Raw genomic sequence first — 27,050 nt, forward strand, 5'->3', positions numbered from 1 at the left:
CAAAAGTATGGGCTTCAAATGGCCTGATAGAAGCCAGTGATGGATTTAGGATCTACAGTAAAGAAGTGCAGGAGTTTATGCATAAACGTACTTTTAAAATTTATTTATTTTTTATTTTGTAAGATTATTTTTCTTGTAATTATTCATTTATAATCATAAATTATTCTAGTATCAATTTATACATACCATAAATTACTGTTGGGTTTTGTAGACATCCGGAGTATGTATCGTATTTTGGAAATGTAGATTATGTTTGTGTATAGATTTTGGTATTGTATGATGTATGTATAGAAAGAATATTTCTGTTGCGTATTTGATGAGTATGGATATGCATGTGAATGTGTATAGGGTATACGTGTATCCCACGAGGTCGGATCCTCATTCAGTGTAATATCATATATGTTTTAATTGATACAAAAACAGGTTAGAATATTATATTCACACTTGAGACTCATCCGTGGGTTCGGTGCGTGACATTACATTAATTCCCCATATCTTTTTGTCCTTGTTTAAGGGATTTCATTTCTTTAGGGATTAGGGAGTTGAGGTATGTTGTTAGGTTTAAGGAGAAGGGTGGCCTGGGTCTTAGTGAGTTGGTATCTACAACCATGACTTTGGTTGGTAAATGGTTAAGGTGTTTCCTTTAAAAATAGATTTTCTATGGTTAAAAGCAATTTTTTAAAAGATTTAATCGAGGCTTGCCTTAAGGCAAGGAATGTCTAAAATGCCTTGAGGCTCAATCTGAAATGCCAAATCCTAGAAAGGCTAACACATTACACATTGAGGCTTATGCATTTGTTTAAAATACACACCTTTTTCAAATTTTCTGTTGAGGATTACGTATTTTGGATGTGTGATTTTAAGGTTTGATTTGGCTAGAAAATTTTAATTCCATGTTTATATAAAAAGAATGTCATAATATGACTTGATTTCTAGAACTCTTGGGCTTCAAAATTTCCAAAATAATTAAGAATTGTATCTTATATCTTGAAACAATGGTTAAAAAATTTGATCGTGAAGAGAATGGGTGGAACACTAACATGAAATGTAAATTTGGTCAATCTTTCTTTTTTCCTTGTATCAAATATTAAGTGGGAGATGGATGTATAACTCAGGTTCGAAAGGATCTCTAGACAAGATTTTTATTTTTTTTTTTTTTTTTTTCGTTTGCACTTCTCTTTAATATTTCATCTGTTTCATTATACAATTATTCCCTCTTTTTCATTACTCATGATATTGGGTTCTTTGTAATTTTTAATTTCGTAAAAATCTTATCGACAGTCCCTCATAGATTTGTTGTATTCAAGGAATTTTCATGCTGGAGATATTAGAGTCTACTGTTAGTGTAACTCTGGTGTTCTCTTCTTTAAAAAAAAAAATCATTTTTATCTCATATAATTCAATTTTCCATTTTTTCCTGTTGCCAATTGTGTATTAAGAGCCAAAATTCCTTCAAAGGAAAAGCTTTTATTTGGATACCCATTCTAAATAAAATTGACACCAACTATTTTCTTATGTCAAGAGTTTTGGATTTATCCAATCTTTCACTTCTTGATTGATTTTGCTAGCTTGGCTAGGCAAAAGAAAGTGAAGGTTTTGCCGCTGCCCTTGTTACCATATGGGTATTTTGGCTCAAGAGTAATGCTCAAGCATTGTGGTTTGGCCTCTCTCTGGGTATTTTGGCTCGCGAGTTTTGTTTTTACTGCAACTGCTAACTTTTCTTTTGATTTCCTTTTGGTTTTTTTGACTGAACGACAATGAAGTAGACTGAACCATCCACCTTGTTTGGAGCCAGGCACACAAACAAGTGCTAGAGAGAGAGAGAGAGAGAGACTACCAACAGATTGTCTTATTAACCAACCATCTACAAAGCTTCCATGCATTACATGGGCCCCCCCCTCAGCTGCTCAAAAATTGCAAGCCTGACAACCAATCCTTCCAGCATATCTGGAAAAACAATGGATGAAGAAGAAAAAAAGGAAGAGTAGAAGAGGAAAAAAGAACCAAAAAATGAATAAGTGTGCGTAAGGTGCAGGACATTTTAAGAGTCAAAAACATGGTCACTAGGGACCTGCCCAAAAATATCTGGACATGATTCCCACTTCCTGCTCTCTCTGGCCTCCCAATATCCACCAATATAGTGGTATGTGTCGCTGCCTTTATCCTTCGCAAACCACCTCGGCTTCCACCCCCTCTCTTGCATCTTTCGAGCCTGCATAATCATGCGCACAAGCATCATGAAAAAACTTAACATTATATTTTGGCCATAAGTTGCATTTTCATATGCAAGTGCATGGATCCTCACATTTGCCAACACAGCCAGTGTTTCAAACGAATATATATATATAATTAAGACAGATTAACAATGATGTGCTACTGCTAGTGTTTCACCTGTCGCTGCCTCTGTTCCAGCCGCAACTTCTCTGAATTTGCCATTTCATACTCTCCATTCTCCAAACACCTCTGATCAGGTCTGAGCCTTGAATCTGTCGGTGGCAGTCTCTCCTGTATGTGAAGTTTAATGTCAAATATAATGGTCAAAGGCTCATTTCTTGACAATGGAAGATGAATTCTTTAAGAGCGAGAAGATGAAAAATTAAATCATCTGTGGCCATCACCTTAAGTCCGGGAGTGAGCTCGTTTAGGGTGATGGCAAAACTTGTCAAGTTGTATCTGGTTTGATATTTGGACGGTTTGCTCCTCCTCCAAAGCAGACTCGCCTCAGACAAGGAATCTGACCCCTTTGCTTTTCCAGAGCAGTCTCCATTCATATAATACATGCTCTCATCCCATTTCCCAAATAGTGTTGCCACTGTTCTTCCAGTCCTGTCCTGAACAATACCTTGCACCTGCAACACAAGCCAACGTCACATGTGCTATTTGTAACAACAGCTCCATTATCTATAGACACGTGAAGTTGTTCAAGAAATGTACACCCTCAGAAGTGCTCCACAAAACACAGCACAAGTGAAAAATCAGAGTTAAAATAATTGCTCCTGTAATTATAATTGAAACTGGAAACCATAATGTCCCAGTGCAAACAAACATCATTTGTGTTAAAACAAAATGGCAAAGCCTACACTGTAAGCAGCCAATGCAGGAACACCCATCTGATGACAAGACGAATTAAGTTTAGCTCCTACAGAACTTCTGAAATTGCGGCCTTCCAAGGGGTTTAATTTATTGACACTCATCACATCTAAGAAGGCTATTTTTACACCAATAAATTATCAAAGAAAAAGCCAATAGAACTCACCAATAGTCACCTAAATATCTATATGTTCCTTTCCCAGTTAATTCTGTTATTCTTTGCTTTGCTGTTGCCATGCCCCCCACTTATTTGCTTGCGTCTTCCCCTTTCTTTTCTTACTTTCCAGTGCACATTGCCAAAAAACCCTCAAGCTATCAAATCTCTCCACCTCAAGTAACAAATTTTGGCTCCTCACTATAAACTTTAGTCCACGCTATATAAAAAATAAAAATAAAAATAAAAAAGAAAGTCTACAAGCAGAGAGGCCTCTGCAGATACTGCTGGTATTTGTTCAGTTTTCAATCCTCAACTGTTGAAACCTCTCCAAGGCTCATTTCAATTGTCTCTCAAGCATTGAGAAAACAAATAAAATAAAGGCTTGCTCAAGTACATTTCACCTTTCTAGGATCTGGATCATGTTCCCTGGATCTAGATGGATCATATTCCCTGGCTTGAGTACATTTCATCTTAGCTGGCTTATATGGCCAGACGGTGGAGGACTGGGGCAAGGGCAAAGGGATATTCTTAAAAAGGAAATGTCAACTGTTATCCTTTGAAAAGAGCTTCTTCATTATCAATTATTACCTTTTCTATATTTGCACAAAAAAAGATGGAATATTACATACTCCTTTCCCCAAATCCCAAAAGTTTCAATAACAACCACCAAGCTTTAAGTCCCCCTAGGTGAGAGCTGCATTAGTTTTCCCCATCCTATTTTGTTCTTTATAGGTGCTATGTGCCTATGCCAACATACCACATTCATTCTTCAGTTTATCTTCCATTTTTAACATTCTTATTTCTGCATTTGGATATGTTGCTTCCTTAGTTGCGCAACATTTAGTCCAAATAGCATAGCTAGTCTTATAATTGTCCTATAGAATGTTCCTTTTAATTTTAATCTAAATATGTTCTACTATCAATCAACATGCTTGAAGCACATCTTTGTTTTATCCAACATGCTTTACATCTATGCATTACCCAACTACTCAAAATACCAAAATATATTAGTGCTAATAATTTCTTTTTATATTTTCTCCAATATTCCATCTAAAATGATTAAAATTACATTCCATATTCTTTCTTGCTTCTACTTATCTTAAAACCATTAGATTCTAAATAAATCTTCTCTCCATATTACAACTTAATTTCTACTACACCTCTAGTTTTTCCAATCAAGACAATATCACCACAAACAACACTATGGAACCTCTTTTGAATACTCCTAGAAAGTTCATCCATAATTGAAGCAAAAGCTAGAGAGTAGGGACTTACGAAACCCTTGGTCTACAACCATACTAGAAAGCACCTGTAGTCCTAATACGGTCATTACCCCATTCATACATATGGAGCCTCATCCAAAACTGAAGCAAAAATAAAGGACTTTTAGAGCAAACCCTATAGTGGAAAGTACTTGTAGTCCTAACGCTGGGCATTACCCCATCATACATATCCTTAATAACATCTATATACCAGCTACAACTCCTTTTTTTTCACTATAATAGACTTTCTCTGTGTCATCAAAAAAACATGCGCACTTTTCCCTAAACATTTCAATTAATCTTCTGAATGGATCTCTGTAGTTGATCTCTCAAGCATAAAACCAAATTAATTTTCTGAAAACCCTCCTTCTATCCTTTATCTTAGTTCAATTACCTTTTCCTAAACTTTCGTTCTCCATATAATGTTGTAAAATGAATTGGTTAACGATATTCACGTCCTACAGCTTTTCCATTTTTCAAGACTCACAAAAGTTTCAATGACTCCAAATTCAAAATAAATTCAAGTTTTTCCAAATTTTAAAATGTTAAAATCTCCATAAACTGAAACTTAGAATCCCTCAAAATGTACAGCTAATTGCCATACTACAAAGTTGATGATTAACCAATAAATAAAATAAAAAAAAGTCAACTCATGTGGAAAATGCTAACATTTTTCATGTTATTTCTGCAGCAGCTACTTCGATAGAAGAAGACTATTTTTACTTTATCAAGAGAGGAGAAGACATATAAAGAGGACATGACATCCTTCCTGAAACAACAGAAAATAAAGAAGGAAGAGTAACAGTGCTAAAAAACAAAGATCAAACAAAAGCAGAAGAGTAACAGTGCTGGAAAAAGTTAAACAAAAAACAAAGAAGAAACACAAGTATTCACTGGGTTAAGAATTTTATAACTTTTTCATAAACTATGGTTGAGAAAAACCACCTGGTGAGGATTTCGCTCAATGATAGACTGCTCCTTAAATTTCAGCTTACATGAATAATCACGGTTTCCTTGTATACGCATGGTACCATAATGATCACAATACAGCTTTCCTAAAATGAGGTTGTAGATGGAAGTTGTGACCTGATAGAGTGAGTCAATTGTTTAGAGAGCATCTTACAGAAAACAAAAAATGCTTTTCAAGTTCAAATGCTACAAACATACCTTACTCCACTGGAAAACTTCTCCATCATCGAACTCTAAAGTCAAAACACCAACAGGATCAAGCTGAATTGAACGACCCCAGAATTTACTTTTGAGATTGCTATCTCCCCAAAATTTCCAACCACGGCCCTCACAATGGCATGCCACTATCATTGGATGATGACTAACCTATCCCAAGATAGACAGAGTAAATAATTGATCTTCAATAATAGTAAGTAGACAAAACAAAATGGGTCATGAAATTAGATAAAGACAATTAACAATTAATTACAAAATATTTATTTTAACCACTCGACTAAACTATATAAGCAGAAATATAAGTAGACCAAATAAACCCAAAATATTTGGGCATGTTGAGTTGTGGAAAACAGTTTTCATTTTCTTTTTGCAGTTTTCCAAAGAACTATAAAAAATTCCAAGCTTATTTTTTAGTTTTCCAAGATTCATATTAAAAAGGTATAAAATAAAAGGTTTGTTTAATTGTGCAAAAAAAAAATCATTTTTCATATCTAAATTCCAAACAATTCCACCTTCTCCAAAGTTGATTGCAGAGAAAATTATTGCATGCTGACCTAAAACTAATGTTACCACTTTTACTTAAAGCTGCACCCAGCCGACCCTGAGTAGTTTAACTAACGTGGAATAGTTCTAAATTTTATTAACATGTGATCCAGAGCTCCAAGTTCGATATCCATTAGCCTCGCAATTTAAAATTTTAAAATAAAGGGCAGTTCAGGGCATGAAGCCAGGGTCTGGGGATTCCTAAAACTTTAAAAAAAATTGTTAAAAAACATATATATGCTCCTAATGCTCACCTGCTAATAGAAAAATTAAAACCCTCGCTGCCAGTAATTTCTAGCACTAATGAGACAGTTTTATGCAAAAATTTCAGTTACAATAGGAAGTGTCTGCAGTGATCAAGACCTCAAGAACAGAGTATTCCTTTATTTTCACTACCTACTTAACTCAGGGTATTCTTTTATTTTCACTACATACTAACTCAGGGTTCGATCCCTGTACAACTGCCACATTCCTTAGATACAGTAGCCTTTTCTTAGACCACCTCCCTAAAATCAAACCCTAATACCTCATTTTTTTAAGACATGCTAAACATCATTCCCAAAATTCATAATAAGATGTCCTGGCCTCATCAAAAGAAAACCCTGAACTTCAGCAAATACTAGCCGTGGGGGTAAAGAAACTTATTTCCATTACAAGAAAGCTAAGCCTCATGCCACACCACAAAAGCAAGACTAAGAAAGACAACTGTCACCTAACACAGATCATTCCATTTATAAAGTCATGAAGGCAATCACCTAAAGAAATAATTAGTTTTCTCAGCACTAAGCATGAATACAAAGTTCATCACACAAAATGTGCAAATGAAGACAAATATTTAATTCCACAAATGCACAACAAATAACTTCTCATTAGTTTTGAGTGATTAAAATACCTTCTCTGAGAAAAAGCGAAGGCCCTTGTCTGGATAATCTGCTTCATACGTTTCCCCTAAAAGTGGATTAAATGGCTTGCAATTTCTTCCCTCAGTAGAAGCATACCCAGATGCAGCAAATGCTGCTACATTAAGGATCCTCATGAGACTATTACCCTATACAATGTGCAAAGAAATTAACCATAAGTACAGAAGATCCATGAACTTCTACTGCCATTCGAGGGTCTTAGACAACTCAAAAAAAAACCAAGAAGGAGAAGAAGAAGAAGCAAATGCTAAGTTAGATAGACTACAACCACAACAAGTTACACATTTAGTAGCTCAAAAAATTTAATCATCTAGTGAGATTCATGTTCATATGTACAATCACAACTTCATCCAAGATATAACAAGCATCCATCCCGAAGACTCTAGAAGTTCAAGAAATTTAAAAATAAAAGATAAAAATAAAGCAATAAGAACGTCATCATCATCATCATCAACAACAAAAACAACCAAATCTTTGGTCCCACAACATGGGATTAGCTACATGAATCCTCTCCATTATTGTGCACAACCAAGGATAATATCTTCAAAAGGTGGAAGTGTAGCCAAATCTTTTCTTACAGCCTCAGGTCAAGTTAATCTAGATCCCCCACCCCCTCTTTTTTCCTGTTACCTCTCCTGTCAACTAAAGTCTTCCTGACTCCTTTAGCTTACATTGCAAGTGCCAAACCAACTTAACCAACTTTACTTTATCTCATCTCCTAATGAGTACCACACCTAGCTTATTACGGATGCTTTCATTCCCTTTATCCTTTGAAGTCATACAGTTAATTCATCTTAACATCCTCACTTCAGATAAGTTTATTTGTTACATATGTTGCTTCTTATTTGGTTAACATTCTAATCCATGTAATATAACTAATCTTATAGCCCTCCTCTTCAATTATTTTTCAATTTTAGGATATTCTACAATCGTGCAACATCCTAGATGCTATTTATAGCCATCCTCTAAAGTACTCTAATTTCATTCTATTCTAACATACATCATTCTTTTTCACCTAAAAATTTTACTATCACATAATACACAGATGTACTTCTGTATTGTACCCAACCTGCTAATATGTATCACATCATCTTCAATTTCTCCATCTTGTTACATGATAGAAGATTCAAGATAACAAACTCTGCTACTCGTAACAATTTCTTGACATTTAACATTTTTTTATTATTCTTTTTAGAATTACTAAGGTCAGTTTAGTTTTGGAAATCAATTATCATTTTTCATTTTACAAATAATTACAAAAGCATCACATGTTTTCTAGTTTTCCAACATCAGCAGGAAAGTTGGAAAACATCGTTTAATTTTTTATCCAAGCTCCATATAAACAATATGGCATTTTTGTAATTCTTTGAAAAAGTAGAAATGAAAAATCCCAAAACTAAATAGGCCCAATATTTGCATTTAACATATTCTTAATTCTAATTATCTTGGAACTCTAGATTCCTGAGCATCTCTCCATAATTCTAACTTAGATTCTACTCAATCTCTAGTTTCATATATAAATACAATATCACCTATAAGCAACGCATGCCATGGGACCTCATTTAGGATAAGTCTATTAAGTTCATCCACAGCTACAGGAAAAACTGTAAGGACTCAAAGTGATCTTATCTTGACATACATATACCCTAGTTGGAACTCTACTACTTTCACCCAATGTAATCCTAACACTAAAAACCGATGCAGACCTCCTCAAGTAGTCTCTCCAATTCTGAACATAAAAATAATAACTAAAAAGCGAAATATAGTGAAATTTTAAATTCACTCGATAAACCTCATTCATCCACTATTTTTCAGACCATTATGTGTGGCTTTGAATGAACCCAGTCTACTTACAATATTAAAACCACAGTACTTTATATTGAAAAGGGGGTTACATAGAAGAATTGATCAGTAACATTTGTCAATCATAGAGAATACGGACCCCATCACCCACCTCCATTTTCTCTTGCAACTTTTTTATAGTCACAATTTTTCGCCTCCAAAATCAGTAGCAAACATAGCAATATGCATGTTGAACTTCCTGGGATAAGTACAAGTTGGAAATGATGGTTCATTGACTGTGTGTGGATAGTAAATCGCACAAATGCCTTCCTTGAAGAGGAAGGCAATGCAAAAGGAATGAAGTGTCATTCAAGTTCTACAACAAGGCAATATGATGGCATGCTAGTTCATTTAACTACAATATTTCAAATATTTGCTATAATTCTGGGTTATTAATACTTGAACAGAGTAACAGCAAGCTACAATTGTGTTTTAATTTAAAAAAGAAAATACTCAAAAACTGCTAAATGCTAGTTTAATTAAGCAATACAAACAGTTATACGAACACACGCATATGGAAAACATTAACTTTAATCTAAAACTGTGCTCCTTGGAGAAAAAACACACACATAAATAACAAGCACTTTGATGTCGACTACAACAAATATTGCACAAATATGAATAGGGTATATCAAGGTCTCTAGTAGTAATCTAGCACATATCATAGAAAATTCAGGTAAGTCTTCCAAGGAAAAAAAATATTTTAAAACTAAGAACACGTCTAGCGTCTAACATATGCCCACATCTAACATGGAGATTCATAAAAGAATCCATGCTACTTCTGGAGGAATGTAATCAAAGCAGATATTTAATAGCACATAATAAAGAAGGTAACATATTTTCAAAGAGGGGAAAAGAAACATAACTTAATATTGCCACAAACTTACCATTTTGCCCCATTCATATGCTCGGTCAATTAGGTATGAGTATTCCAGATCTTCAAAACATTTTTGTAAGGAAGAGATGGGCTCATTAAAGTAAACAGGCAGACAAACTTTGGTCAGATCCTTCCCGATGTTATCTTTGATCATTGACCACAAGCTTACTCCCTTTTCTTTTTCAATAGGGTCAGGCAATTTCTTACGCCTCCTAATATAAGGAAAGTTAGATCCAACTGATTTGATGGAAGGATCAATACCATCCTCAGAATAAAGACCATCTTCATCATCGGAATCAAATGATGATCTCCGAAAATCAGATCCATTACTCCTAATAGAACTTGATGAAAGAAAATCCCGAGTATCAAAGAATGCATTGTCATCCTCATCTGTTTCTTCCTCTGCAGCATCATGTATTTCATTATCATCATCAGAGTCACTAGCACTTCCGTCTGAAATACAATTCAGAAGAAAAAGAAATTATTAGAATTGATTAAAAAATGAGGTCAAATTCCAATTCTTTGATCCATCTGGCTTCCCTTGTCAAAGAAATGTTCTAAATAAAAACCATATTGGCTACTATTTAATAGTCAACAAAGCATACATAAACCAATTCAATGCAAAAGCGGATGAAAATTGGTAGAATGGTAGAAAAATGAGCTTAGAAAGCATCAGGGAAAAAAAAAAAACAAGCTAGGACACTATTTAAATAAAGAAGAATAGAACTAGACAGCATAGAGATGAATAGGGGCTTCCAAAATTGCATGGTTTACAATCTCAATCCACTGCGGGTATGATAAAAAAAAAATATGCAGAAGGGATGAGCAATCACACCCCCAAACCCAACTGAATACTGGCAATAACAGAATGCTAAAAGCAAAACATGCAAAACTTCCAATTGTTTGAGCAATATAATCAAAGCTAAATGCTGGGCTTCATATTTTAGAACTACCCATGATGCCAGATAAAGCAAATTAAAAACCATTTCTAGCAAGGAACCAGTGTCAACAGGAAAAATATCACTCTGAAAGTTCTCTCATCGAATCAATTGATTCATGAAATTTCCACCCTATTTTAGCTACTAAAGTTAATGCATTCTACCTTCGCTAACAAGATGAGTTTAGCATATTAGAATAGAGAAAAACGTGCACATTGTATCAAACATCTTACAGTTTTATCATAGCTTCTGTAATTCTGTAATTACGTAAATATCTTCCAAAATTCTTAATAATATATGTACCATCTTCTTGATTCTAAAGCCAAACACCATGTCCTATACAGGCATTGTAAAAACAGGCACTCAAATGCATCAACAGAGTTGCATTACACAACTAGGACCAAGGTCTAAAAGAAACAAAGTAGGGTAAGAGAGATGGCCCATTCATTAATCCAGCAAGTTCAATTTACAGACTCAATAAGTCGAACATCTTAAGAGCTCAAAGTATCTGACAGAAAATATAGAACAAAAAGAAAAATAGAGTATAATATTTTAGCAAGTACCTTGATTTGGTTATTTTTTCAGTAAAATGCTTCAAAAATGGTGCAAACTAAATTGCTGAATTGCACACAGATACTCTCATAATAACGGAAGCAGATTTTGCATTTGGATACAATTAGCTGGCTATTAAGCCTACGATCAATCAATCCTAAAAGTTAACAGCATTAAGATTGAAAGTAAGCAAGCGAAAAATAAGCAGGGTGTGAACAAACTTATGGTTCAAATCCAACCACATAGTGTTTCTATAATTATATATTTATTTTACAAACAGTACCACAAGTAAATTTTTTTACCCTGTGCTTATCTGATTAGCCTGCCAATAGGCTAGTTTCTTGAAAAGGTACACAAAAGAAACAAACATTGATCTAAAGAGAGTTTAAATATCAATATAGTGCAAATATCTTGACCTATAAGAAAATGATTAGATAACAAAAACACAATTTATATTCTCAAAGAACATTGAAAATGGAGTGTAATGACATCGTACCGCTGAATTTATCTTGCCTTGATCTAAAGGAAGCTTCTTCGTCCTTCAACAATCTTTGGCTCTCATCTACCACTGTGTTCTCCAAGTCAACTTTTTCTGTCTAGAGGGTGCAATATTAAAAGGGAACTTTAGCACACTACTAAAAGTACATCAAACTCAAGGGCATCTGTTAAATTGATAGATAATTTAATAGTGAAAGGAATGAAAAGGCTTCCTATAAAACATAAATACACACCATAAAGTTCAAATGTTAGTCCAAAGACTCCAAAACCAGAATCCTGCAGTCACTAAGCAGAAACAAAATAGTTTTTCTTCACAGCAAAAGCATAAACAAAATAGTTCATTACTGCCATTCAATGTATAAACAGCTAAAGCAGCTGGGTTTGATTTGTTTCCAATGAATATTTTTCCAAGGCAAAAAATTATGTCAAGGCCTAATGAAATACTTGTACAAGGCTAGATAGGAGAGAATAATTTTCCCCTGATTGAGCCTTAACCTCATTCCCTGATCAAAATTTTCCAGAAAAAAATTGCAAAGAATAGATGATCCTAATGGAAGCCAGTGCTTTAGAGCTACCAGGGCATCTTTCCATGAAGAAAACATTTTCAAGCTCTTATAAAAAGGAAGTAAAGATGCAATCACCAAGTGCCAAGGTGGCACAACAACAATGAGGAGTAAGAGGGAGACCAAACAAAAAAAAAAAATCGCAACTAACAAAATGGTGGTGTTTATGATTCATTACCAATATGTTTTGAGGCTTTGCCCCGATTACCCTGCATACGAATCTAGATAGCACCAGCCAACAGTAAACTTCTCACTATCAAAATTTGTGCTCAAAACACAATTAAATAAATGTATCTCAAGCCATAGAGACTAGATATCCGATATCAAAATTCTAGACAAAATGAGACAAGCTGGAGACTTCTTGATCTACTGTGCGATTGGGGTTGGATTCTAGCCTCTAAATCAAGGATTCTAAACTCCTTAGACTAGGTACACTACTTCACCGGAATACAAAACACATGACTGACTGGCACATGATTTCAAATAATTTGGAAGCATTTATTCCAATTATTCAAGGGAAAAGAGGATCAATTTCTTAGAATTGGCAGTTGCACGAGCACGTACCTCTAATTGCCGCAATGTATCTAGAAGCAGCAACTGCTTCTGCTTGAGAACCACAAGATGATTCTGCATCACCGAGAACTCGCTCTTCATGATCTGCTCACTATCCTGGATTGCAGCCTCGATCACGCCCTCCTCCAGCAGCCGCTGCCTCAGTTTTTCCGTTGACACCGCCATGTTTTCCAAAGGAGCCATAAGCTCACTGTTCGACATCCGCGGGAACATGTCTTTCACTGCCTGCAACGCGTCCGTCCACATCGTCCGATCCTCCCTCGTCTCCGCCCTCAAATGCAGCCTCTTTGTCCCCGTGAATATCGAAAACCTTTTGTCATCGGATCTGCTCTCTCTAATTGAAGAGACCTACTCGATATAATATATCATCAACATACAGAATCTTCAAACCAAAAACACAACCTAATTCAATTAAATACCTTAATTGACTAACTAATGTAAATCATTATGAACATCATATAGAGAAGAAATGAAAAGAGATCGACCTTCAGGTGGATTTCGCCAAGAGGCTTCCGGCGAAGCTGCGAATTGCCATTCTTGTGGCGGTAAAGGCGGCGCATGGACTCTTCGCCAATAACCTTCGATCCCTTCTCGATTTCCTGATTCACTATGATCCTATCGGGGCCATGGATCTTGTAGTACGACAGAACACCATCTTGAAGTACGAACCACCGAGGGCGCCATCCTCTGCCATAATTCACCCACTTGTGCAGAATGCCGGAGATTCCATTCCCTACGATGTCATTGATCTTCACTTCGCGGTGATCCGCCAACAGCAGTTGGGGATCGCGATTCGACGGTATCCGCGACAACGACTCCATCGCCGATCGCTGAAGCGAACGGCCGTGATCGCCGAACGCATTGTTGTTACTATGGTGCTGGTGGTGGTGGGCGCTGTTGGAACGAAAGCTTACGTTATTGCTACTGCTATTGCTTGCGCCCGCGGCGGCAGAGTGATCGGCGGAAGAATCGCGGCCACGACTGGCGGAGGATATCGACCGAAACGACGCCGCCGACGAAGGCATGTCGAGAACCTCCACCAACGGCGATGGCGGCGCGCCTGGATTCCGATCGGGTACGGTGGAGACGCAGCAGAAAGGATGCATAAAAAAACTCGATCCAACGATCGGGAAACCAAAATAAAAAACAAAAAATAAAAATATAAAAAGTTGATTCCTCCCTCAATACGGAATCAGACGACGCGTGAAGAAGATTCGACGAGATATACGGTGGCCGAAACGGCGGTTGCTCGCCGGCAACTCGGCCGATATTTTTTTATCTATCCATTTGATTTTAAAATTTTGTTTTTTGAATCGGTGTGTCGCTTGCGGAGCTGCAAACGCGAATAGTTATATCCAATAGTTATCTTTTTTTTTTCCCAAAAAAAAAATAAATAAACTAATTTATGCAATAAAATTTAAAACAAAAATAAATAATTATATTTTATTTTCTATTTTTTATTTAAAAAGAAGAAAACAAAATACAAGAAAAGCTCCGAAATCTCCGCCGCTGGTAGCCGGGGAACGAAGACACGGCGGCAGTCGGCGGCAGCACAACCATCGGATTCAATTCAACGACCAAACCCTGGCGACATAAATAGAAGGCAGTCAGGTAGTTATAATTGCGGGTAGGGATCCGGAGAGGGAGCGCGTACCGGCTTACCGTGGACTTGCCCTTCGGTGGATAGGAATATGTTGACTTTTCTACCCGCGCGGCGAATCTGATTGGCGAGACAAGATGAGGTTTACGTGGTCCGAGCGTATGGTCAAAGAGATCCGGAGGGGCTGCTTTTTATATCTGATGCGAACTCAGATTGACTTTCAGCACGCGTTCAGTAGGGGGAGGGCGAAGCGCGTGGGGAAAGAAGGGAATGGTGATGACACGTGTCGAATCAGATGGGGGCCACCTGGATTTAGATTCTCCTGGGAAGTCATACGCAGCACCGAATGCGTAGGCGGTTCTCACTCCGCGTGGCTGGTGAAGTACAACCTGGGCTGCAATTTCCACAATTAATGCTAACTAGAGATTCGCGCAAGGCACATATACTTTAGCATAATTTATTTATATAGTCAATTTAATTAAATATTTTTTATTAAATTTATATTCTTTTTAGAAAAATTAAAAAATAATAAATTAGGATTTTAAAAATATTTTTCACATAGATATCTACTCCAGATTTCAAAATACAATCTTCTTAAAAGTTTAAAGGAAACTTATACTTATTGAGTTTGCATTTTCATACTATGTATTTTGAATCTCTCTCTCTCTCTCTCTCTCTCTCTCTCTCTCTCTCTCTATATATATATATATATATATATAGGTTAATTAAAATCACTAATTGATTAAAAAAATATATTAAAATCATTCTAGGTCAAGTCATCTTGTATATTTGTATTTTCATAGAAATTGTTATCACATATTGTCTCCCTCATATTTAGTAGGAGTGAGATTAATTCGGTTAAAATTGAATTAATTGAGTAAATTCAGTCGGTTTTGTTTGATTAAAAATTTATCTGATATGGTTCAATTTTCATTTTTGTCTAATTTTAGTTTTTGGCTTTTGGTTTTTGATTTTTGATTCGCTTTTTGAGTTCGATTAACCGAATTAATCGAATAGTATAAATTAATCTATATTTTATTTGTGTTATTGTTGTATATATATTAAAAAAATAATATTTTATATGTATTAAAATATTAAATCGGTTAACCGATTTAACCGAAATTCAATTTGGTCAATTTTGAATTTAGTTAAATATGAAATTTTGGTCGGTTCGATTAATAAGATTTTTTAACTAAAATTTTTCGATTAATCCAATTAATTAACCAAACCAATCGAATGTTTGCCCCTAATATTTGGATTTTTTACTTTGTCATGAAGTAACTATCTTAACAAACTTTGCTTATAAGGCAAAGAGATTGATTGAAAACAAAAATCACGAGTTAAAAATTTCAAGTTGAAATCATCTTTGACTAGAAAAGAAAGCATAAACTTTAGCGAGCATAGCTCCACCTAAGACAATGGGTGAAAATGACTTGAGTAAATAAAGGAAGTAAAGATGCATTCGCAGATAGGGGTGGCAAAATGGGCCGGATTTGGGCGGATCATAGACGAGTCAGGGTTAAATGAGTTTGGATTTGGGTTGACCCGTTTATTAACACATTATGTAAAACCAAATCCGTTTGTTTAATAAACGGATCATAAACAAGCCACTCATTTAAAAAATATAATTTATTTATTTTAAAATTTTTTAAACATTTCATATAAAATGACATATTTAAAAAATAAAAACATTCCATTTTATTTTTAAATGAGTCACTCGGCAGGTGACCTAACCCAAACCCGCCTAACCCTCTTAATGAACAGTTCGGGTCCAAGTTGACCCGTTTATAAATGGATCAACTTGTATTAAACTCAAGTCTAGTTTAAACAACCGGGTCACAGGTGACCCGTCGGATTTTGACCTGCTTTGCCACCCCTAAGTATTATAACTTTTCATTATTTTAAAAATTATCATACGAGATTAATGATCATAATAAAATCACAAGATAACTTACTGATTTTGGATTAAACCACATAAAGGAGTTTCTGTAATATTTTCCCCTTTTTTTTTTTTTTCAAAGCCATCCGAATATTTATAAAAATTGTAAATTTTGTATAATAGTGTCTTTTGTTTAAATAAACTACTATAATTGTAAGGGTATTGAAAAGAGTTTAAAACTAATTCCTTTAATAAATAAGATTGAGCATTTTTAAGAAAGAAACAAAATAAAATAGATCCCTAAAATGTTTCTAAAAGATTTTATATTCTTTCGAGCATTTATTGGCACCTAATTTTGCTCCTTTTTAAGGTAAGTCTTAATTAAAATTGAAATTTTTTGTAATACATATGCAATTTAAGTTCGTAGTTTAAATTAATTTTCATTAAAGAGTGATTTTTTTGGCATTTTTAATACAATTTAGCTTTTTTTTGGCACTCCAAAAATAACAAAAACACTCTTTCATTTTTTTCTCATACAGTGAAATTAACAGTTCCTCCTGTTTTTTTTTTATTATAATGTGAAATGTGGAAATTAAGAAGTAACAATTGTTTTTTCTTTCAAAAAAAAATTGAAACAAATACGATTCATTGAAGAAGCATCAACTTTTATAATTAAAATAAATACATATTTTTAATTCTCTCCCCAAAGTTGAAAATAAAAATAATTGACTAATTGCAACATATATGGATTTTTATTTTCAAAAATACAATAATTATTTTCCTTTAGGAGTTGAAAGTCAAAATAAAACATAAGACTAACAATATCCTTCTAGATGTGGTTTCATTCTACTAAATGCCAAAAAGGATCCTTCTTATAATAAAGTAATGTTAGTGAATTTGAATAAAGTATGCAATCACACCAAATCAAAGTTAAAATTATTTTTTTCATTGACCCAAAAATAATATGTTAGGTATTCCAAGTGGCATCCTTATGGTTAGGGTTCATAATTTTTAAATTGAAAGTCTCAAATTCAAATCTCGAAAGGGGTGAAAAAAAGATATAGACTACATCTTATTGTATAATTTCTAAGTTCGGTGCAGCTCTAGAAGGAAACAAAATAACTATTAGACCCATCAAATTCATTGTAGTCGATGATTTATCGGTTTTTCAATGATTGAGAAAGTCAAATGATTTGAAAGAGTCTTAGATGTAACTCATTACAAAGTTGAAGCGGCAAAATACCTAATTAGGTAATATGATTTTTAAAAAATAAATAATTACATGGTGAACTAAGATTGTTTTTGGGGTACGAATTTTGGATAGTAAATTTGAATTTGTGTGGATTTGAAAGGAATTTAACAAAATTTTAATGTTATATTTTGTTTGAATTCAAACAAATTCAAATCTAGTGCCATAAATTCATACTTCCAAATGCATGCTAAGATTGTAAAAAAAAAAAAAAACAGTTCAAATGTTAACAATTTTTAAATGTTAAAATATTTATTGAGTGAATTCTGCGGGCTAACTTAATTCCTTCTTTTTTCAAGAGCATAATAAGGACCCATTCACATACAGAAAACAATTTTTAATTTCCATTTCTAGATTTTCAAATAATTTTTGAAAATTTCACCTTAATTTATAATTGAAAATTTAAAACTCAAAAATTAAACTATTTTATGATAATGCCAAAACTTTTTATCCTTTTCCAATTTTTTTGTACAATTGTTGGAAAACTGAAAAATAAGCTAGCACTTTTGTAATTATTTGAACAACTAAAACTGAAAAATAAATACTCAACCTGTCATAATCCCACATCGGATGTGTAATAGCTTAAATATATAAGGATTGTTTGTGCTCCAACTATGTCAAGCGCCTTTTATAAGACAAACCGGTGAGGCCAGTGAACCAAAGCGGACAATACCTCACTAGAGTTAAGTCAAGGACCGTTATATTTGATATCAAAGCTATCCTACAAGTATTATCACGTTAGATGTGTTATAGGGAGATCACTCTGACGAGAATGTTAGAGATTGAATGAGAGAGCCTCTTACTATCTCACATCGGATATGTACTAGGGAGATCTTGAACTTATAAGGATGACTTGGCCTCCAACTATATGAGGCGCCTTTTATAGGACAAATTCATGAGACTAATGGGGTAAAGGGGATAATATCTCACTAGAGTTGTGCCCAAGCATTAAAGATGTAGAGTATTTTCCTTTTCTTTAAGGTTTCATTTAGATCCAAAAAAAAATTTTGAAAAAAGGAAAAATAAAATATTAAGAAAATTTATTTTTTAGTGTATTTTTTTGTACACCAATGTTATTAAGAATAAATATCTCTTCTAATATGGTTAAAATAAAGAAAAATTATAAGATAATATGTGTCAAGGCAAAATGCATTAAAGTGTGCATCGGAAGACGTATCTAACATTATTAAGTTTCCATTGTTAGATATTAAGTCTCCACAAGGAGACGTGTGCAACACTCTTCCACAGATTAAGTGGATGATAAAATCTAATAACTATGTCAAAATTCATTTTAATGAGAAGAAACTCCACACACTTAGAAAATTTCGGCCCAAGATTTACATAGAACTCAATGTGGAATAGTGATCTTCTGTTCTATATAGTATATCCTTATGGCCTCGCATTGATGATCATATATCACAAGACCTTAATATTAATTCTAATGATAAGGATATTATTAATTATGTATTCAAAACTTAAAAGATTTTTTTTATTAAAGATATCTCGTTAATAACATACATCCTAGCAGAGACATAGAATTTGCGATCACAATTAATTCTATTATATAAGAAGTATACTCATATGTATGATATTAGGCCACACTAAGTCTCCATTAAAAAATATGTCTGATGTTATTAAGATTCCATTGAAAGATAATAAGTCTCTAATAGAAGACTCTGTGTAACTTTTTGCAACTTAGTCCAACGTCACAATAAATATGTAATGAAATCTAAAAATTATATTGGCCAAAGAAAGAAAACTATCCAAATTCCTTTTAGTGAGAAGAACCTCCACTTAATTAGAAAATATCAACACAAGAATCTTGACAATTACTTGCCTTAATCAAATAATTCGTTCCATGTATTAATGTGTGAAATAATCCAAGCAAGTATTGAATAAGGTAAAAATATTACCTCACAAATCAACTTTAAAAAAATCATTCAAAAGGTCCTAGCTACCACTATAATCCCAAGGAATAGAAAAAACAAAGACAATGTTTTAACCGTCCAAAGGTCATTGCCTTAGAGATAAACATTATTTAAGAAAGCAAAAATTGCATTTTTAATGAGCTAATAAGTCTCATATACCCCACATAAGCCTATCTAATAAGGCTTTAGTCATGAAATTTCAAGCATCAACTCAACCTTTATGTATTCAATAATAACATCCTCTTTACCCTAATCAGCAAGACCTGGAGACGGAGGACGTTGATCCGTAGGTTTGGTACCGCACCAAGGGGTCCAAAGGGCTCGTTGGTGGCTGGAGTTCCTATGTAATCAAAAAATAATAACATCCTCTCTACCAATAAGATACTTAATGTCAATATGTTTGTTTTCCCTACCACTCTTATTATTTTTAGAAAAAAAAATTACATTTGCATTATCACAATTGATATAACCTAAAAGAGATCTTGACATTAAACACGACATTAACTTATGTAAGATCAAAAATAAAAGACATCCAAGAATCAATAGAAAGGAGGTAATATCCATTAATTAAAAGGGTTAGCATATTAACCTTTACTCCCTAATAACATATCCATAACTAAAGTGCAATCCAAATAAATATTCATTAGTAAGGAAATCAATAAGAAGATATCCTGAATGCCTATAAAAAGGACTCCTTAAAGAAAGTAAAGCATCTCATCTCATTCTCATTCACTCTTTTTCCATTGCAATCACATAATCCTTTCAAATTCTCTGACTTAATGTTAGAATTGGTTTGATCCCAAGAGGGGGGTGAATTTGGTTTTAAAAACTTTTCGGCTAATTTAAACGTTTCGCCGATTCACCACGTATCATATCTTATTCAACATATACACGTGTATGTAAAATGATTTGAACACTGAAAATAAATTTACACGTGTGCAATATCTTATTTAAATCAAATGTGTGTATGTAAATAATTATGGCATTAAATAGACATTCATGCATATGCTGAAATTAAAGTACAGGAATTTAAATAAGATAGAGAGAGCGACACCGAATTTGTTATCGAGGCTCAGTCAAACCAGCCTACATCCCCGCCTTGGGCATACCCCCCAAGGATTCCACTAAACCTACTCACTTACGGGTGGAGCAGAAACCATTTACATCCTCTTCTTACGAGGTGAGGAAGACCGTAACTCAATTACTAGGCTAACCCGAGCTAGTCTCACTTATGGGGCTGAAACTCCCTAGTTCAATTCCGGGCTGAACCGAACCGATCTCACTTACGGAGTTGAGACTCCCCAGTTTAATTCCGGGCTGAACCCAACCGTTACAATAAAAACATTTTTGTACATATGAAAAAATTTCAAAATACAAGCATGGATGTACACATTAAGCTCATAAGAATACACACTCCAATGATATGAAATAATGCTCAGGAAGTAAGGGTGCTTATCTAAATAATTTGCACAAATAAAATACGTGGATATAAAAATGATTATTATGCTCTCCAACAAAGATTTTTTTCAAATAAAAGTATTTGGAGAATCTGGAGTTTATGTTCAAGGAAATATTAGTGCAATAAATAATTTTCTCCCAAAAAATATTTATCAAAGAAATAATCTACGAGAAAACCAAATTTACTCTCAAAAAAATGATTTTCAAAGACGAATAATATGTGAGAGTGTAACCATGTATATATAAAAATATAGAAGGGCCTTCTTGGGCTCGTTGATGTGGACTCGTGTCTCGTCAACGAGAACATACCGGGAAGGCTGAATTTAGGGCCTGAAACTCATCGACGAGGGTTAGGTGCTCGTCGACGAACCCCCTACTTGGACTCATCGACGCGTGACTCGTCGACAAGGCCACGTGGACAAGCACTCTATATAAGGCCAAAAATCACATTTCTGCAAGGATTGCATACCAAGTTCTCTCTCTCTCTCTCTCTCTCTCTCTCTCTCTCTCTCTCTCTCTCTCTCTCTCTCTAAAATTCATTCTCCTCTCCTTATCTCTACAATTTAGGCTTCGTTCTTTGCCAGTTTGACGATTGGAAGCCGCCACGTTAATCCTGAGAAGATTCTCTTTAAGTCTGCTGAGTAGATTGTTGGTTAGGCCAACTTGGGTACCATCCCAAAATCGGGATAAGAAGATTATTTGGATATTTTTAGTATTACCAGGTTTATCTGAGCCTAGATTTTGTATGGTATGAGGATATACTGGAGTTTTGTGAAGTAACATTGGGGTGTTGTATTTTTAAGATTAGGGTGTTTTTGGGACCCTGCAAGTATGGGTTGAGAACCCCAACGGGAATCTTTCCAAGAGGCCAGGTAAATTATATCTTAGAAATTTTGAATATGTGGAGTTGGGGAAAATATGAATGTGATCATTATTATAGTAAATTCAATTATGTAACTAGAAATTATATGGGTGTTATTTCAGGGTGTTGAAAATTATGAACGTTGCATGCGTGAGATTATAAAATAGTATCTAAAGCTAGATAGTCAGGTAAGGGGAATACATATCATGCTAGCTTTATTAGACATTTTACTAGTATAATATAGCATTTGATCAGAGCATGAAAATTATACAGGTTTACGGAATATATTTGTAAGGACCCAAATCGTAGTATGTGGATTAAATATTCGAAGAAGGGTAAAGTGGAAATTTGGGCAAGCTTCGTCGACGAAGCCAGAGTTCGTCGACAAAGTCCCTTTTGTTCTCGGTGACGAAATTCAATGTCTCGTAGACGAGGAGATCCCGAGGGATTTTGGAAATTTGGAACCTTGGGCTTATCGACGAGGCCACTGTCTCGTCGACGAAGGTAATGGCGAACTTGTCGACGAGGACACCAATTCGTCAATGAATCCACCGTCAAAGGGCTATAAATATCCAAATGAGTTTCTTCCAAGCTAAGTTAGCTTAAAAATCTCTCCCTCTCTCTCTATAACTCTCTCTCTCTCTCTCTCTCTCTCTCTCTCTCTCTCTCTCTCTCTCTCTCTCTCTCTCTCTCTCGATTTCTTCACCGTTTGTCGCCTGATTCATAAATCTGACGTTACTGCGAGGATCATGGAAGGATTCTCTACGTTTCTAGTGGATCAGAATTTCGTTTCGAGCAGTTTCGGGTTTCGGGCCAAAATTGAGGTAAGGCTTGATTTTTGTTTTTGTTTTAGAGTATGTATAGTAGTAAGGATTGTAAGCATGTATCATACTGTGGTTTGTAGGTTTTGGAGTCTCGGTTCGTAGTTTTGGGGACCGTAGAGTTCGTAGTTGGATTTACGGTTAAGGTAAAGGGATTTAGTTTATATCAGTTACTTTTTGAAATCGGGATCGGTAAGCTTGTAAGTTATGATCGTATGTATGTTTTGGTAACTTATTTAGGGAAATCTATCGGGTAAAAATACGGGATTTTTGGGTTATAATTTTCGGAAAAATTGGGAATTTCGGGTATCATCTCTGTTTTGTTTGGAAAATTGTTTGTTTTGTTTAAACTGTATTATTGAGATGATTGTTATCCATATTTGTATAAAATTGTATGCTTGAACTGGAAAACGATATGATTTGCCGTAAACCAAATGAGTGTGGAATGTATGGTTGTATGTATTTGTTCTAGGTATTTTGTAAAATAGCTATGTGGCGGCTAATTACCGTACGATGATATGCATAGGAGTGTGAACTCCAAAATGATTCCGGGTTTTGTGAAATCGGCTAGGGGCGGCTAATTACAGACGCCGTAACAACTATGTGGCAGCTAATTACCGTACGTTGCACCATGTATCGGTGTCAAAACCATGGGCAAGAGTGTCCGGCTCTATATCCGAGGGTGTGAAATATCACTTGTATCTCAGCTGGTCACCGAGGGGTGTGAGCTACACTGTATTGACAATGTAATCGCTGTAAAGCTTCGGGTTTCATGGAGTAGTTGTGTATTAGTGTGAGCTACATTGTATTGGCAACAGAATCGCTGTAAAGCTTCGGGTTTCATAGAGTAGTTGCGTATTAGAGTGACAACACTGACCGTATGTTTGGGTATCGCATGTACTGGAATGGATTTGTGAAATACTAGAACTGTATGGAACTGGATGGAAATGTTTTTGAATTGTATCGTATTGTATGGTGTTATGTTTTACATAAAATAACACTGGTATGTCACACACTAATATAACCTACTTTCTTCCTTACCGAGAGGTGTCTCACCTCAAATGTACGTACAAATGTTTTTCAGGTCCTTCAGGTAGCCGTAATTAGTATCCTAGAATTTGGAAGCAGGGGTGTCGTTAGCTACTGTTAATGCCTGTTTAGGTACAAGTTTTTGTAATCGGGTTGTCGTGATGGTTTTTGTAGACACCCGGCGTATGTTTTGTAATTATGGGTTTGTATATCCTAGTGTTGTATAAACTCTGGTATGGTATGTTATATGGATAGATGAAACATTTTCCGCTGCGTATTGGATGAGTATGGATGTATATGTGTATGTGTATAGGGCATTTGTATACCCCACGGGGTCGTACCCTTTTATTGTATTGTATCATGTATGTTTTAATTGATACAGAGACAGGTTAGGTTACTATTCTCACACCCGGGACCCATCTGTGGGTTCGGGGCGTGACAATATTTATATGAAATTTTATTTAGTTGTGTGGCATGAGAATTACTGAAATATTATTCATTATTCAAATAGAGTACAGAATTATGCTTATATATAGTTTCTACAGAAATATGTTGTACAGTTTTACAGAACATGATTATATAGCCTACAGAGTTATGAAACATAACTTATACAGTTTTATATACAGAGCTACGGTTCTACGGAATTATACAGAAATACAGTTTATATGATATACAGTATTTTACAGAATCATGCTTATACAGTAAGATACATAATTATGATTATGTAGTATATTTCAGAACATGATTGCACAGTATTTTATAGAATTGATTATATAGTGTTTTATTACCATGATTATGCAAAAATATATAGAACCATGATTATACAGAATTTTATAGAACCATGATATACAGAATATAGAACTGTGATGTATAGAAATACAGATTATACAGAGCATAAAGCTATGACATATAGAATTACAGAATATACAGATATACAGTTATTACAGCGTCATGGCTACACAGTTGATATAAAATCATGATTATTACAGAAATATAAAATCGTGGTAAAACAGTTAGATTTATATAGAAATATTAATCTTCAGTATTAGACCTCGATGGAACACAGCAGTTTACAAAGTACGGTACCATTATGATACAATATAGATAGTGCAACCATACATCTCAGATAGAGTATGGTACAGTTGATTGTGCCCTCAAGTAGAGTTGTGAGCTCCCTAGTGTCCGGACCAGGTGGAGCGGGCCTTTCGTGCTATACGCATCTAGATATGCATACAGTTACGCTAACATTGGAGGGCCAACCAGTGTTTAGCCCCACCTACGGACCGCACAACCCAGTCATGAGGGGGTAAGTCATGACATATAGCCATCCAGGAGGAAATTTGCAGATTTATGTATATGTATAGTACACACAAAAAGCAAAGATTATTTATTATAGATAGAAATACTTTCGAATAGACAACTCAAAAATTTTCATATTCTAAATGACATAAGCATGTGTTATTATACAGATATTTTTCTTGATGTATATCGTATACAGTATTAATTAAATGATATGTTGTCAACTAACTCATATGCCACACACTGGTAAAAACATGTTTCTCTTTATTGAGAAATGTCTCACCATAACATTATTAAACATTTCAGGTAATCCAGAGAGGCGAGCAGGGCCGGCTCAAAGGCAGAGGTGGTGTTAAGTCGGCATAGTTTTTGGGGTGAGTTTTACACTGGTTTGTGGAGCCCACAATATTTTTGTGACTTTTGAAAAGTGTTATGTATATATGTGTATGGGTACAGCTAGGTATATAGTACTCTGGTATTTTATTTTGGATTATGTGTGATATGTATGTACTTCTACTGCTTAGGTGTTATATGAAATGCACAGGTTACCATGGTCCCACTCTGGGTCGTGATGATGATAGCTATGCTCATGTAAGGTATTAAGAATTATATTAATATATAAAAAAAATGGATCAAAATTTCAGGTTGTTGCATCTTTGCAATTATAACACATTGGAGGATTATCATTTTGCTTCCTTCTGCTTGACTCTCCTTTTTCTGTTTTTTAGTCCGAAATTTTCTGGTATACTTCTTGTTCTTTTTCAGGAACTTTCCGAAATTCTTAGTTAGAAGAACCATATTGTATTCTGATTCCAAATAACTCTCTTCACTGAAATTGCTGGAAGATGCTTTGAGAGCTGCTACTTTCTTTGCTTTATTCTGCTCACTCAAGCTTTCATTATCGCAAATTCATATGTAATAAGCGATCCGATCAACTCATCTAGTGTCATTGCCTTTAGGTTTCTTCTTTCAGCTATGGCGGTGGCCTTTGCCTCCCAGACTGGCGGTAGACCCGTAAGAATTTTCCTATTCATTTCATAAACACAGTAAGTCTTACCAAGAGCATGTAAAGAGTATGTGATGTGGGTGAACCTAGTGTACATAGATTGAATGGATTCATTTGGAATCATCTTAAATGCTTCTTATTCACTGGTAAGCATATCTATCCTACTGTCTTTTACATCCTTAGTACCCTCATATGTGACTTCTAATTTTTCCCATATTTTCTTAGAAGTTTTACAAGTCATGACTTTATTAAATTCATTTACATCTAATGCACTGTATAAAAGATTTATGGCAGTAGCATATATTTGAACTGATTTCCAATCTTCATCTGTATATTCATCTTCAGTCTTAAGTACATTTTCTTTTTCAACAATTTTCATAGGAACATGATTTCCTTTGGAGACAACTCTTCACACTTTCCAATCAGCATTTAGAAGATAAATACTCATTCTTTGTTTCCAGTAGGTGTAATTAACACCACAAAAAATAGGTGTACGTGTGGATGAGTGTCCCTCACCAAATGGGGTTACACCAATGTGTGTCATCATGATATTTTACAAAAACGTTTAAGTCTAGTGCAACCTCGCTCTAATACCAAATGTGAATTTAGGTGCAATCCCAAGAGGGGGTGAATTGGGTATTTAAAAAATTCTTGGTCTTTAGATCCTAATTTTGAAAACCACAACTTCACAAGAACAACTTAGGTGACTTTATCAAATAATCAATATTACCCAATCACTCACAAACGTAATGAATATTCAATTCATACATAATAAGCAAATAATAAAACGCAAGCGAAAATTTAAATGAGTTAAAGGAAGAGAGATGCAAACACAGTTTTTATGAGATTCGGCCAAACTCGGCCTACGTCCTAGCCTTGGGCAAACCACCCAAGAATTCCACTAATCTGCTTCTTTAAA

General features: G+C 34.7%; 1 protein-coding gene across 1 annotated transcript; it reads right to left on the bottom strand.

Moving 5' to 3' along the window:
- Positions 1–1,831: 1,831 nt before the first annotated feature.
- On the bottom strand, positions 1,832–14,761 carry LOC131160631 (oxysterol-binding protein-related protein 1C-like). The gene is made up of 10 exons (XM_058116480.1): positions 13,486–14,761; positions 12,992–13,348; positions 11,863–11,962; positions 9,887–10,329; positions 7,130–7,285; positions 5,677–5,844; positions 5,455–5,595; positions 2,619–2,849; positions 2,392–2,505; positions 1,832–2,212 (listed from the first exon to the last, which is right to left on the bottom strand). The coding sequence occupies exons 1-10, from the start codon at positions 14,104–14,106 to the stop codon at positions 2,042–2,044; spliced, it is 2,502 nt and encodes an 833-aa protein (XP_057972463.1). The 5' UTR covers positions 14,107–14,761; the 3' UTR covers positions 1,832–2,041.
- Between the last annotated feature and the right edge of the window lie 12,289 nt (positions 14,762–27,050).

Source organism: Malania oleifera, chromosome 7 (genome assembly GCF_029873635.1).
Source record: "Malania oleifera isolate guangnan ecotype guangnan chromosome 7, ASM2987363v1, whole genome shotgun sequence".
NCBI classification, from domain to species: domain Eukaryota; kingdom Viridiplantae; phylum Streptophyta; class Magnoliopsida; order Santalales; family Ximeniaceae; genus Malania; species Malania oleifera.